Source organism: Nicotiana sylvestris, chromosome 6, assembly GCF_000393655.2.
Source record: "Nicotiana sylvestris chromosome 6, ASM39365v2, whole genome shotgun sequence".
Lineage (NCBI taxonomy): Eukaryota > Viridiplantae > Streptophyta > Magnoliopsida > Solanales > Solanaceae > Nicotiana > Nicotiana sylvestris.
In genome coordinates, this window is record NC_091062.1 from 188,828,538 (window position 1) to 188,844,488 (window position 15,951).

General features: G+C 36.2%; 1 protein-coding gene across 2 annotated transcripts; it reads left to right on the forward strand.

Annotated features, from left to right (window-relative positions):
* Window positions 1–1,874: 1,874 nt before the first annotated feature.
* Window positions 1,875–10,727, forward strand: LOC104232783 (transcriptional corepressor LEUNIG_HOMOLOG-like). Of its 2 annotated transcripts, none has more exons than XM_070147716.1 (19): window positions 1,875–2,116; window positions 2,322–2,380; window positions 2,484–2,585; window positions 3,023–3,120; window positions 3,368–3,477; window positions 3,573–3,862; window positions 3,990–4,065; window positions 4,171–4,282; window positions 5,856–5,905; window positions 5,996–6,304; window positions 7,925–7,999; window positions 8,140–8,361; window positions 8,572–8,710; window positions 8,788–8,894; window positions 9,103–9,252; window positions 9,460–9,615; window positions 9,708–9,827; window positions 9,959–10,156; window positions 10,313–10,727. In XM_070147716.1, exons 3-19 carry the CDS (start codon window positions 2,554–2,556, stop codon window positions 10,454–10,456), a joined length of 2,388 nt encoding a protein of 795 aa, XP_070003817.1. In that variant the 5' UTR covers window positions 1,875–2,116; window positions 2,322–2,380; window positions 2,484–2,553; the 3' UTR covers window positions 10,457–10,727. The 2 variants fall into 2 exon arrangements, with proteins under 2 accessions (XP_070003817.1, XP_070003818.1); XM_070147717.1 differs by having other exon boundaries at window positions 2,000–2,116; window positions 2,510–2,585.
* The last annotated feature ends 5,224 nt before the right edge of the window (window positions 10,728–15,951 follow it).

Genomic DNA, 15,951 nt, shown 5'->3' on the forward strand with positions numbered 1-15,951 from the left:
ACATGCTCGTTTGGGTCAGTTATTCAATTGTACTTAGGAATCTCGGGCATGCAAAATTTATTAGGGATCGGCTTTGGAGCCGCACTTGGAGAGAAAGGTTTCTGTACAAACTTCTTGGAGTCCAAACATTTCAGTAATGATGGCGCTCCTGGGATCTTGTCGACCCTGGAATTATAGGTTTCCACCTTTTTGTCGTTTGCTTCGATTTTCTTCTCTCCTGATTCTATTCGTTTTATCAGCTCCTCAAGAATTTTTATGATCTATGGGTTATTACCCGACTCGTTCTCCACTTGACCTCTCCGCGACATGTTCCTCCCTACGGGTGATCTCTCGAGATAGATCGGGCTCAATTTTGCTCGGTACGCGACTCTGTTTTTGTAACTGAACTATCGCCGCATCTTGAGTATGTAACATTTTGAAGATCATCCGTGGATTGATCTCGTCTCCTCCATTGTTTTGAGTGTTTTGTGTTGTCGACAGGGCTCCACCACAGATGCTATTCTCGAGGTCATAAGGAAGGCTTGTGTCAATAGTCACATGCGAATTAGCATCCAACGGGTCAACAATTGGAATTCTGATGGGATCAACGGGCGGTACCTCGTTACCGGGCCCTATGTTATTGTTTTCACCATGGTGACCAGACTCATCGTAAGTAGGTAGAGGTGCTAATTGTGAGTTTGACATTTTGAACTTAAGCTTGAAATCAGAGACACTTCAAAGAACAAGTGTAAAATAGAGTGTGTTTATGGAAATTTGTGTCAAACAACCACTATTATACTTAACCCCATAGTGGGCGCCAAACTGTTTACCCTTAAAATCGGGTAACAATTGAATTTATAAGTAGTTTTAAGGATACGTGAATTAATTCGACACAAAGCGATAAATTGAATTATAAATAAGCGAACAATAATAAAGTAAATTCAAACCGCATGACTTGAACAACTATAGCCTTGAAAAGTAAATCTCACTTGAACTAGATGATATCAGATACAAAAGAATAGTAGCTTGCAGGAAGAAAATTATATTATAATGCTTTGGGATACGTGTAACAATGTCCTTTACAAATTATTAGACCCCTTTTATATAATAAGAGTCCTACTTTAGGTACAATTCTATAAAAGGTAAAAAATCTCATGAATTGCTAATCAGCTGGTCTCTCGTTAATATGTGCCGAGATTCCCGTCGTGATATCCGACTGGTTATAGATATTTCGACCTTCCATTATTTGGTATGATAATGTTTTCTCGAGCTCATTCGGAATTCGGGTCGGTTCCGGAGTCACAGACTCGTATGTTCTAACCTCGTACCTTGGTTTGATGGGATCCGGGGTCGATCTTCAATCCATTACGTTTCAGTTTCGATATGTCATGTAATTGTAGAGCCCGATTTCAACTGTATAATAACAGTATTTTTAATTTTAGCATAACTTATTTCTAAACCAAAGCGATTCGGTACTAGGATCTCAGTATACCCATTGTGTGTACGCTGCGCGTCTATTTAAGTTCGGAATTACTTGCAACTACTTCCTGATAGCGACCTCTAGTTAAAGGTCGAAGTCGAACACGTTGCCTCACAAGCTCAAGCTCTTCCCCACGTAAACCCTCACTTTAGCGCCTTATATGCGCGTTACACTCGAGCACCGCTTCGCTTACGTAAAACTTGTTCGACTTTTAACCTCTTTCGAACGGAATCGCCGAACCAGCCTTCCAAGCCTGTTAAAACTCGAACAATTTCCCCCGAATCTAACACCGGTCCCAGTCAAAGACAAAAAAAGCTACTCCGAACCTCAGGTTCGGTACCTTACTTGACAGCCTGTTTTGCTATTTTCGGCTTTCTTCACTTTGATATTCGTTAGTTTTTCTCACTTTTTTATTAAGTTCTCTTCAGTAGGAATCTTTTACGAGCTATGAATGATGAATTTTCTCGAAGAGGAAGTTGAATTTTGGAGTTGAATTCTTCAGACTTAGTGTCTGTGTTTAAGTTTTTTTCCGTTGATTTTGTGAGAATTAATGTTCGAATAAAAGTGTAATTTGATTGAAGTTTATGATCGGGAGTACGAAATTCCTGATTGACGGGTTAATTTGAGCTTTTCTACTCGAATTACTCTTTCGTTGAGGTAATTTTCGGCTGGAGTTTTTTCCCCCACTTGTGTTTCAGCTTCTTGAGCTTGTGAACTGACATTTGAATTCGTGAATTAGAATCCCTGCTGGTGTTACTGTATGGTTATGGAGTCTTAATTTTCTTATCGATTAAGATTTTGATTCTTATTTCATGAATTTTATTAATTATCTTGTTTTTACGGCTGAATTTGTGTGTATTAGGGTTCTTTTTGCGGAGTTGTTTCTTGAATCAGCAATGCTGGATTTGACCTTCGTAACTGGTAAAGTATCTGCCTGAGGAAAATCGGTTCCGTTTATTCTCTGTTTTAGTTTTTCTTTTACTTGTAATTTTGGTGAACTGTTTTTATGCTTAAAAAATTGTAGCTCTGTGATTGCTGTGGATATCGTAGTTTTGCTGGGCGGAATTTCCTGCAGAAAGTGATCGGGTGAAATCATGGCGCAGAGTAATTGGGAAGCAGATAAGATGTATGCAACTTCCTCCTGCGAGTCAGCTGATTGTAAATTTTCAGTTTCTTTATTAAGGATGGAACAGGAACGTGCTAAACGTTTATCATCCATGCTTCACTACCCAAGATTAAAATATTGTATAATTTTTTTTTTTGATAAGTCAATTAAGTGCCAAATTCTCAAAAATAGTCGAAATAACAAACAAACTTTCCAATCTTTCAAGTTCCTAGTCGAGGGGGAAAAGTAAAACTCCTCATCATTAAAGAGCCGTACTAGTTATTTTTGGACAGAGTTACTCGGTACTTGTGCTGATGGGAAGTAGCAGGTACCCTGTGGAGTATTCAGTGCAAGCTGGGCATGGCATCACTGTTGTAAAAAAAAAAAAAAGAGTACTAGTTGTTTACAGTTATGACTTTATTGATTTTCATCCTCTGTTGATTTTGTTGTGTTGCTAGGCTTGATGTTTACATTCATGACTACTTGTTGAAAAGAAAGCTTCATAATTCTGCAAAAGCTTTCATGACGGAAGGGAAGGTTGCTACAGATCCCGTAGGTAATGATGTTAAACAATTCTCTACGTGTTGAGTTCTTTCTACTCTCTCTCACTATATATATATTATATCATGGATCATGGATCATGGATCATAGATAATATGATATATATCATATTATCTCTAGCTTTTTGGCTAATTAATCTGCAGAATGGATCATGCTGATTCTCTTTTTTTATAACTTCTACCCATAGTTTGATTATGTTTGGTCCATATTAGGTGTTCATAATTTGATTTGTCCTATTGTAGCCATTGATGCACCTGGAGGGTTTCTATTTGAATGGTGGTCCGTGTTTTGGGACATTTTCATTGCACGGACAAATGAAAAACATTCTGAAGCAGCAGCAGCATACATAGAGGTTTGTTTTAACTTATGCAATGTGCCATTCGTCACCCTAATATTTTAATTATAACCAGCCTGAAGCACCTTGTTTTTGTTTGGTTTGAACTCTAGACACAGCAGATGAAAGCAAGGGAGCATCAACAGCAGCTGCAGATGCAGCAATTGCAACTCATGCAACAGCGAAATGCCCAGTTACAACGAAGGGATCAAAATCCCTCCCTTGGTGGTTCTATAAGTGCCATAAACTCTGAGGGCATGATGGGGCAACCATCTGCTAGTGTTTTGGCCATGAAAATGTACGAGGAACAAATGAAGCACCCTCACTCCTTGGATTCGGAGACATCACCTCTTATTGATCCCAATAGGATGGCTCTTCTCAAATCTGCAACTAATCATCAACGGTATGAGTCTTGCAACATTTTCTGGCAACATCTTCTTTGCTTGTTCCATTACATTAGGTAGCCTCAATTGACTTGTTGCATGATTTTTCTGAACTTCTGTACCTGCGTGTGTTCTCTGTTGATTCAGCCAGTTGGCACAAGGTAATCCGGGGAGCATGTCTGCAGCATTGCAGCAAATGCAAGGGCGCCCTCAGCTGGCAACGGTGACTAGATTTCTCTTATTTTAGTAGACAACATCTATCTATTCTTGAGTTTATTTTTTTTTGTCTTGGACCAAGCTCAGCTCAATATCCTTGGAAAATATGTAGGATATTAAAACAGAAGTGAACTTGAGTTGTAATCAGAAATCTTTGCCCATGGATCCTTCATCAATTTATGGCCAAGCAATTCTACAGTCAAAGTCGGGACTTGGTGGTGCAGGTATTGTTCCTTGGTTGCTTATAAGTTATAACACCCTATGTCCACCTACTCAACTAATGATATCTAGTCGATAGTGTTTTATTTTTATATGAAATGCACATGGAATGAGTTTGGCATAATTTCTTATTTATTCTTGAAATGAAGCATGGAGTTCTCTTATGAACTCTTTTAATCCATACCTCTGCATGGCAAACATCCTTATGAAGTATGGATTTTCCATATACTTCCCCATATCCAAGTAAGGCAGTCATTTGCCATAATCTGAACTCATCCAATTTTTCCATTTGTTGGCTACCAGATTAGTGGATATGCCTCTCCTCTATGGTAACTTTCATGAATGACATTGCTCTTTCTTTTTCCTGTACTGCAAGTTCTAGAAGATTAAAACTTCCACTCTTAGAGGATTGGCCCAGGACTTCAAAAATGATTACTTCCAGCTTCAATCTGTTCTATGTTCAATCATATATAAATGACATAACTAATGCATTACCCAGCACCCACATTTTTCCCTTATTGATTGCCATTTTGGCCTAGCTGATTGTCCGTGATATCCATGTTAGTGCTAGGTAGAATTTTGGAGTCAATTGTTGGTCGTGCTCCTTCAACTGGCATCATGCAAATTTTCAGACCCACATTTGTTACTTATAGCCTGTTTGGCCAAGCTTCTTTTTGGCCAAAAGTGCTTTTTTTTTTTTTTTTGCCAAAAACACTTTTGGCCAAAAATTGAGGTGTTTGGCCAAGCTTTTGGAATGAAAAAAAGTGCTTTTGAGGAGAAGCAGAAGCAGTTTTGGAGAAGCAGAAAAAGTAGCTTCTCTCCAAAAGTACTTTTTTGAGAAGCACTTTTGAGAAAAATACATTTAGAAGCAGTTTTTTAAAGCTTGGCCAAACACTAATTGCTGCTCAGAAGTGCTTTTCAAACTAATTAGCCAAACACAAACTGTTTCTCACCAAAAGTACTTTTGAGAAAAGCACTTTTGAAAAAAAACACTTCTCAAAATAAGCTGATTTTTGCAGCTTGGCCAAAGGGGCTATTATTCGCGTATGTTATTTCTGATTTTATAGCATTCGTAATGGACATAAATCATGAAATTATTGTTGGAATGTTTTAGGACGCTGTTGTTATGTCTGATTAATGTTTTGACTTCCTCAGATGAAAATTGTCCAATGTAGTTGGGACATGGATATCCGATTTTTTTTTTTTTTCAACATCACATTTCGGTAAATTTTCGGGCATCTCAAGCTTCATTGATCTGTCTTTAGCAGCAACAGTTGGCGTGAGTGTAGGTACATTTTTTAGTGTTCTTTATGGGCATCAGTAATAAGTCCTTTTCTCTGCTTTTTATCTTTTCATTGGTTTGTTTTGTGGATTTGACTCGTTCCAACACTTTCTTGAGACTCGTTCCAACACTTCCGTGAAAGTTCCGTTTTCTCTTTTTCCTTTTTTTAATATAATGTAAAGTCAGGTCTTGCTCTTGAATTCTTTTTATGGGGATAGTTCTATATCAATTTTATTGATGATTATATTGGCGACCACTCAGGTAACTTGTCCTTTCATTTTCTCCTGGTTCTTTAGGTTTGAACCAAGGTGTTACTGGTCTACCATTGAAGGGTTGGCCGTTAACTGTAAGTTACTATTTCTTTCATTCACCGTGTATGTTGAATTTCTACAATTTTGATATTCAGTGGTTGTGTTTTTTTCATTGATATTGTTAGGGAATTGACCATTTGAGGCCGAGTATGGGTTTGCAAGTACAGAAGCCCAATATACAGACCCAAAATCAATTTCTTTTGGCATCACAACAACAGCAGGTTCTTGCACAAGGTAACCTGAATTCCCCTAACTATGGATATGGGGGATCACAACAACAGCAGGTTCTTTCACAAGCTCAAGCACAAGGTAACTTGAATTCCCCTAACTATGGATATGGTGGATTACCAAGAGGTAACTTCAATGCAAAAGATGTTCAGCCACCAAGAAATGATGGATCCATATGCTCTCCAGTACAATCAAATTCACCAAAGGTTAAGTCTACTGTCCTAGAATGAAGAACAGTATCTGCATTGGCTAATTATTTTGTGTATTGCCCATTACACAATCTAAAAACTATTTTTCACAGCTAGAGCATACCGGTTGTTTTCCTCTTCCACTCAGAAATTTTAGTGTGTTGTATTTTCAACTGTGTTTTCCTCGAGGTGCCTTTGTAGTTTTTCTTCGTAGGGTGAAAAATGAAGAGATATGATGCAATTGAAGTTTGTCTTTGAAGGCAATGCATACAAATATTGAGGCTGCTGAAGCCAATTCATACAAATAATGAGGAAATAGTGTAACATAAGCTAAACCATGTCGGAAAATTTCCCAATCTACTAAAAAGTTTGGGAGGGCCGGCCGGCATGAGGGAGGGCGGGAGGGTGGGTAATGGACCTACTTACCTTGCTTGTAGACCTGCTGCAGAGCTAACCGCTGTTCTATTGGTGTGTTGGTTGCTACCAAGACGATTTCTTTATGCCCATCAAAGGATCTAAGAATCATGGAAGACGTAATTGAAATATGCACCGGAAATTAAATCACATTGGTATAAATTGCCGGAAAGGAAAAAGAGGAGGAAAGAAGCAAGGGACTGAGTGACAAAGCGAGGTTCCAGCAGGTAGGTAATTCAAGGAATAGAGGTTTTCCTTGCTTAGGAAATCTTTCTCTTTGTCGAGGCCTCTCAGTCAGGATGTTTGCTTCAGTTAGAGTGAAAATTTTGAGGAACCTCTTTTCTGTGAGATTTACGCTGCTTCCATGATTTAGAGTAAATTCTCTAGAGCTGCGATGCTATAGACCCCACACTGTGGGAATACACTGGGTTTGTTGTTGTTTGTTGTTCTCTAGAGCCCGATGCTCAAAGTTGGTTGAAATTCTTACCTTATTTATGTTCTCCAAAAAAAAAAAAGAGCAGTCCTTACTTACCTTTGCTGGTGCATTGGTATACATTGCTTCATCCCAAGTTTGGCGAACGAGGTAGGAACCCCCCCTCCCCCCCCCCCCCCAACAAAAAAGAAAAGAAAAAAACTAGCCCCTAAACTGTGATTCAACAAGCGAGTAGCAGGCCGTGCTTCACTGGCGCCGGATTCTTAAACTTTGAACTTATTTGGTTCACCTAACCTTCACCTTTACTATACCCTTTCGGATAAACCATCATGTTCTGATGCAAGAACAATCATCAAAAACTGAGTGGGAATTTGTGGCCAATGGATGTTCTTAGCCACTGAAGTGCTAGGATTATATATCAAAAAGCTGATGCAATCGAAACCAGTTGAAAACCAATTATTAGGAATTTGAGGCTAGATCTCAACCAAAATGCAATGAAGCCTTAGCTTTTTGTTAGGTGTTAGCGCTTGCTTTGCTAATGGATTGTACATCTTTCAGAATAATTTCCATCATCCCAGCTTTCTTGTGCAGTTGCCATACCTTACCTTGCAGCTGTCCTCGAGAGCTCCTCTTAAATTATTCTGCACTGGCTCATTGTGTGTGATGATGTTTACGGTTTAAATAATGATGTGTCTTCTTGTATATCCAAAGAGGTTCTCTCTCATTTTAGTTGCAACGACTTGAATATTATACTCTAAACTGCTTGTGTACTAATTACTTGTTTTAAACAGATGAAAATGGCCCAAATACAGCAATCCTCCTCTCAACAACAGGACCAGATGCAGCAACAGCAGCAACTGCCACAGGTTGGCTTAACCAGATAGAGTTCACATCTGATTTTAGCTTTAATGATATCTACCAACAGATTTAGTTTCTATTAATTTAAATTATCTAAACTATCAAAGCAATGGAAGAGAAGTTTAACTTTCTTCATCCTGTGATTCAGAACGGCAGAAAAAGGAAGCAACATTCGTCATCTGGACCTGCCAATAGTACTGGCACTGGAAATACTGTTGGCCCTTCACCAAGCTCACCAGCATCAACTCATACACCTGGTGATGGGATGACTAGTGCTAGCAGCCTGCAGCATGTCAGCAGTGTGTCAAAAAGCATGATGATGTACGGAGGAGACGGAACTGGTGGTATTGCATCCTCTACAAATCAGCTGGTAAAACTTACAGTTATTCATGCACATTCTTTTATATTGCAGTTCTGTACATCTTTCATATTTGTAATGAAGTACTATTATTTATCATATGGTTCCAGGATCTTTGATGAATAAGAACACTGAGTTGATTAATCTTTATGCATTTTGAAGTTCATAATCTTGTTACATTTGAAATATGGTATCGCCAATATGCCTTTATCTGTTGTACAGGATGACTTGGAGACGTTTGGAGACATTGGTTCCCTGGAAGATAATGTGGAGTCATTTTTGTCACATGATGGAGGAGATGGAAATATCTATGGCACACTGAAGCAAACTCTTACTGAGCACAAACCTGAGTCTTCCAAAGGTGATAACTCGTTACGTGTAAATGCTGCTTTCATTGTCGTTTTTCTTGCAACTTTACTAAGAGGATAACTATATCAGGATTCTCCTTTGGAGAAGTTGGTTGTATACGCACAAGGAATAAAGTTACTTGCTGTCATTTCTCGTCAGATGGGAAGTTGCTCGCTAGTGCTGGACATGACAAGAAGGTAGAATGCACTTCCTTAGAATCTAATATCTTTAGCATGTAGATAATTGGATGGAGCATTGAAAATCCATTCCAACGGTGGATGTGCTTTTCAGTGGCTAAATTTTCTTTATCCGTAAATACTTCACTAAGGACTGAACATTTTCTGCTGCACTTTTGTTTTCGTTAGAGCAATTGTCCTTACAAGTTCTTTCCTCTGTATTTATCAGGCTGTTCTGTGGAACATGGATACCTTGCAAAAGGAGACCACCCCTGAAGAACATCAATACTTGATTACAGATGTCCGGTTCAGGCCTAATTCAACTCAGCTTGCAACTGCTTCATTTGACAAGTCTGTGAGATTGTGGGACGCTGCTAATGTAATTGTTTAGAAACTTTCTGCTGAATAATTATTTAATTTTCACCATGTTGAAGCAGGCCTTACCTCAAGTTGCGTTCTACATGACACCTGATCTATATGCATGCTTTTTAGATAATCTGAGTGTTTTGTATTATTCAACAAAATCAATCTATATTTTACCACATATTATCAATCAATTACCCCTTGTTAAATTTATCTTTTGCAGCCTAGCTACTGTTTGAATTCATATACGGGGCATACTTCTCATGTTATGTCGCTGGATTTCCACCCGAAAAAGAATGATCTGTTCTGTTTCTGCGACAGCAACAATGAGATTCGCTACTGGAGTATTAGTCCATTCTCATGTACACGGGTGTCAAAGGTTTGCCATTTAGTATTCATTATGTTTTTTTTTTTTTTTTGTAATGATAATTTTGTATTGAACTATCTTCAATTTGTCTCCTCTTTTTGTAGCAAGGAGGCAGTGCACAAGTGAGATTCCAGCCCATAACTGGTCATCTGCTGGCAGCCGCATCAGATAAGGTGGTTTCAATCTTTGACGTCGAAAATGACAGGCAACTACAGTCTTTCCAGGTTCATCATTACCTTCCCTCTTTTGGTGGATTAAATTGACTGTTACTCGATCAATTTATTTTTCTGGCACTTCCGTTTTTTCTGGATGTTCCAGCCATATGCCTCACATCCCAAAGTAATTGTATTTGCAGGGACATTCTGGAGTGGTGAACTACCTTTGTTGGGATCTCAATGGTGATCTACTTGCATCAGTAAGTGAGGAGTCCGTTAAAGTTTGGTCATTGACCACCGGTGATTGTATCCATGAGCTAAGTACCAATGAGAATCAGTTCCACTCTTGTGTCTTTCATCCTAGCTATTCAGCTCTATTGGTGATTGGAGGAATGAGGGTAATTATTGCTTTCTTTTTCCAATTCTACTTACTATCATTTCTGTAAGATGTCCATTTATTTAGCTACTGTTGAAAGAATACCCAACAAAGCTCCTTTAAAATCTTTTATGCTTGGTATTGAAATTGACTATATTTTTGTGAATTCATGCAACAGTCTTTGGAGCTGTGGAACATGGTTGAGAATAAAAGCATGACAATTCCAGCCCACGATAACATTATCGCTGCTCTAGCACAGTCACCGGTGACTGGAATGGTCGCTTCCGCAAGTCATGACAGTTCTGTGAAGTTGTGGAAATAAACAAGGAGTCGCGGCAACGTCACCATAAGAGCGGTGGACATTTACTTCTGCTCCAGGTGCTTAGGGAAAAAGTCCGGGTTGATGTTGTAGTCTATTGTTGTTTAAAGAGATCTCCATTTTTCTGTTTGTTAAGTCACATTAGAGTTGTGGTTTGCTTAAAGCAAGTTGAGCACACTGAGCAAATGGTTCGGTAGTATTAGGGGAAGCATAACAACTGCAACTGTTCTTGGTGATTAACAACAACTAATAACATGATAAAGATTTCAGCGTATGCTGTGCAGCAAATGCGTCTAGATGCCATCCCCCGCAACATGTTCTACGCCTGATAGCACCCATTTCGAGCTCTTCATAATCAAACTAATGAAAACTAAGATGATTTAGAAATGAATTCTCTAGGATTTTGTGTTTACGGGTGTGGCCTTTTTTGAATAATATTCTCCTTCAAGAATCTCCTTCTTTTGAGTAGAATTTTACGAGGTCAGCGTTTTTTTCCAATCACTTAGAAGTACTGAATAAGATCATTATTGTTACGATAAATATCATATTATGGTGGATGTCTACTCTTCCTCAGATCATGTGAAATGCTTAATGACCTATTCAATGAAATATTTTTTATGTTCAATGACATATTCCATGACATATTTTCTTCACTTTTCATGCCTATATAAAGGTCTTGTAATAGATAGGAAAATACACACAATTAAAGAAAAAAATCTCTTCCTTCTCTCTATCTCCATTTCTTGTTCATGTTTTACTAAATTGCTTTTATTTCCTTGTTCCATATTGCTACTTTGAGTTATATTTCATAACATGTTATCAGCACGAGTCTCTAACCAATTGTATATATATATATATATATATATATATATCTACAAAAATTTTCCTACATCCGGAAAGATTATAATTAGAAGCCATACATATCATCACATGGTTAAATGTAAAGAGAAACTACATATGGTAAGTAATGAAATGTAAGAAGGTATAATTATCTTATACTTGTCATTCCTTTAAAATCTCATATGCACACAACTTCGTACTACACTTGTATTGCATAAGCACATATTAATATTACATCTTTTATATCACATGAATGGAATAAAATTTTCGAAGTTCTATATGTGAAAATCATAGTAGCAGTTAATTGTTGATATGATGCATGTCATGGTAACCAAGGATATTTTATATAAATTGTCTTATGCATATTTATGTGTTAACTATCTTCAATCTGTCCTGCCGCTTTAAACATTTTCTTTTACTTGGATGAATATTTTTTTCCTTTTGGATTTTTACACTTGCATATAGTACCAAAAAAAAAGGAATAAAAAATAAAATAAAATTGGTCATACTGATTAAAAGCATAAATCATCTTGAAGAAAACAAGAAATACTTCACATCTTTATCTAGGTTGATTAATTACTTCTTTGGATATTTGGAAAACAAACCAGCTATTGAGAAAGTATACTTCATAATTTATGGTCGTATCATTTGAAAGCAAACAATGATTAGTATGACTACTAGAAGAGGTATTTTTGAGTATCCATGACCTACTTGATGCTTGCTACTGACTTACCATTTTTAAGTATTTTATATGAATGATGCACATGCTACAACTGGTAAGTTGTTACCTATAATGTCACTTTTCAGGTAATATAAATGCTGAATTTATGTATTAGTATTATATATGTGTTAGGTGTACTTTTGATAAATTTATTCACTAATTGCTTGGTTGAATTGAGTGAAGGAAAGTCATGACGTTAAATCAAATCCAATAGGTAGGGTATACCCCGAAAACAACAATATTTTGAGAGAGACTCAATAAATATTATGACAATGATTTTATGATCCTTTTAAACTCTAATAGAATTTAAAAGAAATATTCTGACTACAAACAGTTGTATTTCACATAGATGTTACAAATAATTAATAAAGCTTTACGTTGATTTGAGATTTGTACACTTATTTAAGAAAGCAAATTTGATTTGCTAAGTCGCAAATTAGTTGTGTATAATTTTCTTGGCATGTGATTGAAATTAAGGCTTGAGAATGAATCTCAATATTGTTTAGCCTATTATGCCATTGATTGAGGGTAAGACATCGAGATCAAGTCCTGATGCTCCATAATGATAAGAGTTGGGTTTGTGTCCCAATTTATTATGGCCTAACATGCCTTTATATTGGTAAGATATTGGGTTTGAGTCCCAATGTACCATATTGATGATATAATGATGACTAAAGAAAAATAATATATTTTTCATGAAAAGGCATGAAAATTGTCCCACTTGATTTGCTCCATTCTTGAAGTGAATGTGATAGCAGTGCATAATAAGTTTCAATGAAGACAAGTGGTTGAACAATGAACGTGGGCGTTCCAAATATCAAAATAATAATAATCATCACTATGATTATAAAAGGAGAACAATAAGGGTTCTCAAAATAGTCCTTCAAAATGTGAAGGCAATGCTTACCATCAAATTGGTATGAAAATAATAAAGCACGTCGCTGATTATGATCCATTCCTTGAAGAGAATGTGACTTGTGATAAGCATTGAGAATGTAAACCCATTCCTAAAGTTGAATGTGGCAATATGTGATAAAAGCAATGAATAAAGACATGCAATTCATGATTATATGAATACCACACAACTCACCTCTAAGGGAGGTTTGAGTAAAATAAAGAGAATAAATATTATTGTGTGGTTACATGAATATGTCATTGGTCGCGTACATGTGATACGCCAAATATTATTTTGTCATGCCTTATAAAAGTTATTAAAGGCAAAGTTAAAGCAAGAAATGATTTTGCTTATGATGATTTTGACTATGATAATTTATTATGATATAATTTATCCGTGAAGGAAATATTTACCATATGAATGGTATGATAAAAGATCTTATAGTACAAAAGTTGTTAAGAACTCCGGAAAAACTAATTTGTTACTACCCGGATGAATAAACTTATTCATGACATTGATATTATAAAGTCTCAAAAGAAACTTTTTGAGTTTCAAATATATAAGTCAAAGTGATTGGCATATTGAAACTATAAATGAAAGGAAGATTGAATATCTTCATATTTCTATAATCATACCGGGTAAATATGAAAAGTTACCCAATCTTCTTTCAATTTGTACTACAAAATATAAGCATGATGCTGGAATCATATGCCACAAGTAAACTAGAGGTTTACTAAAACAAATATTAATTGGCATGACCGGTTGACCATCTAGGTTCAATTATGATGCGAAAAATTAATTAAGAATTACATTGACATATATTGAAGAATAGAAGATTCTTCAAGAATTCTCTTGTGCTGCTTATTCTTATGATATACCTGTTAAAGGTTGGGATTGAATCCCTTGATTTCTGGAAGGAATAAAAGGTGATATATATATGGGTCCAATCACCTGCCACGTGGGTCGTTTACTAATATATGATTTTAATAGATGCATCTATTTTATGGTCACATGTGCATTTGTTATCAACTTGCAGTTTGGTTTTTGCAAGATTGTTTGCTTAAATTATTAGAGCACAATTCCAGAGTATAAATTATGATGATTTATCTTGATAATACTGGTTTAAATCCAAGTTGGTTTAACAAAAATTGTATGCCTCCAATTATAGCTAAATCATTGGTTATGAGAACAAAACTCCCAAAAATGAAATTTGGTATGAGATGTATTATTTAATATACACCAGCACTTGTACGCATCTAGCCAAGTTATGAAAATTTCTCCCTATCACAATCGTTTCAGGGTCAGGAAACAAATAATTTCTATATAGAAATATGAATGTGCTATATGATTTAATTATGCCACCACAATGTACAAAGATGGGTTCCCAAAGAAGGTTGGGAAATGTGTTGGTGATCCCAACATTAGGGAGAGAAAATGGATAGCTGAGAAAATGATACGTGAAATGAATTATTATGAATACATATAGATCCTCGTACAAGAAAATATGAACTTGAAGTTCAAGTGATAATTAATTTATAAATTATTGCCAGACGCATTTGCTGACCCAAAGCTAAATGTCATATTTCAGCTGTTAATGCTCCAAATAGAATAAAGTCCATGAAGGATAGAGTCTATGGCACGCATGAAGCGTAACAGACCAATCGGTTCCAAAGATAAAACTCCTTGAAGAAAGAGAGGGGCAAAATGGTCATAATAAGGAGGCAAGTGCTCTAGAAGAGCACCACGACATAACACTTCATAAGACCTCATGTGAGAGGCTCAGGTAACTGAAATAATGAGATAAAGAGATCTCAATAAGTTATGTCTTTATTGTGTAATAATTGAACTGATATAAAATGATCGTCGACGGTATTGTTAACATAATGTAGCGCTCAATATTATTAATATTGACGAGGATCTTGAGCTCAAATCTGTCATGAGATTTGGAAAGATAAATGATTGGCCAAATGAAAAATACGCAATGAAAATTGACTTCACTTGAAAAAATGTAAAGTTGGACGGATAGTCCCAACACCTGAAAGTATAAAGCCAATGGAGGTATAAATGTGTTCTTGTGCAAAACGTTCATGTCGATAGACATAAAGACGACTTGTGACACAAGAAAATTAGTAAATATCCTCACATTGACTATATGAAGACATGTTCTCTTATGGTGGATATAATTATTTCAAGTTTTAATCTAGCAATACATGAAAACTTGATATGTGTATAATGGAAATCATTGAAGGATTAAAATTGTTCTGAAGCATATTAATATTTTGAAGAAATCTATTAAATAAAGCTTCAAAAATCCTTATACAGATTGAAACAATCAAGGCGCATGTGGTATAATCGCCTGTGTGAGTACCTATTGAAAGAAGGGTACAAGAATGATTCAATTTGTCCTTGTATCTTTATAAAAAGATCTGGATTTGAATTTGTTATAATCTTTGTGTATGTTGATTCAAATATCATTACAACTCCCAGGAAGCTTCCTAAAACAGTAAACTGTTTAAAGAAAGAATTTGAAACGAAAGTTCTTGGAAAGACAAAATTTTGTCTTGGTCTACAAATTGAGTATATGAAAAATGAATTTTTTATCAATCAATCAGCATACACTGAAAAGATTTTAAAGCGATTTTATATGGATAAAGCACATCCATTTAGTACCCCGATGGTTGTGAGATCATTCGATATAAATAAAGATCCATTCCGACCTCTTAAAATAATGAAGAACTTGTTGGTCCTGAAAGTACCATATATTAGTGTAATTGATGCACTAATGTATCTTGCTAACACTAAAAGGCGTGACATAACATTTTTAGTTAATGTCTTAACAAGATATAGCTCTGCTCCTACAAGGAGACATTGGAGTGAAATCAAACACATATTGTGTTATCTAAAAGGGACTACCAATGTTCGCTTATTTTATGGCAATGATTACAATCCCGATCTTGTTGGTTATGCCGATGTAGAGTATTTATCTGACACACACAAGTCTTGATCTCAAACATGCTATGTGTTTACATGTGGAGACACTAT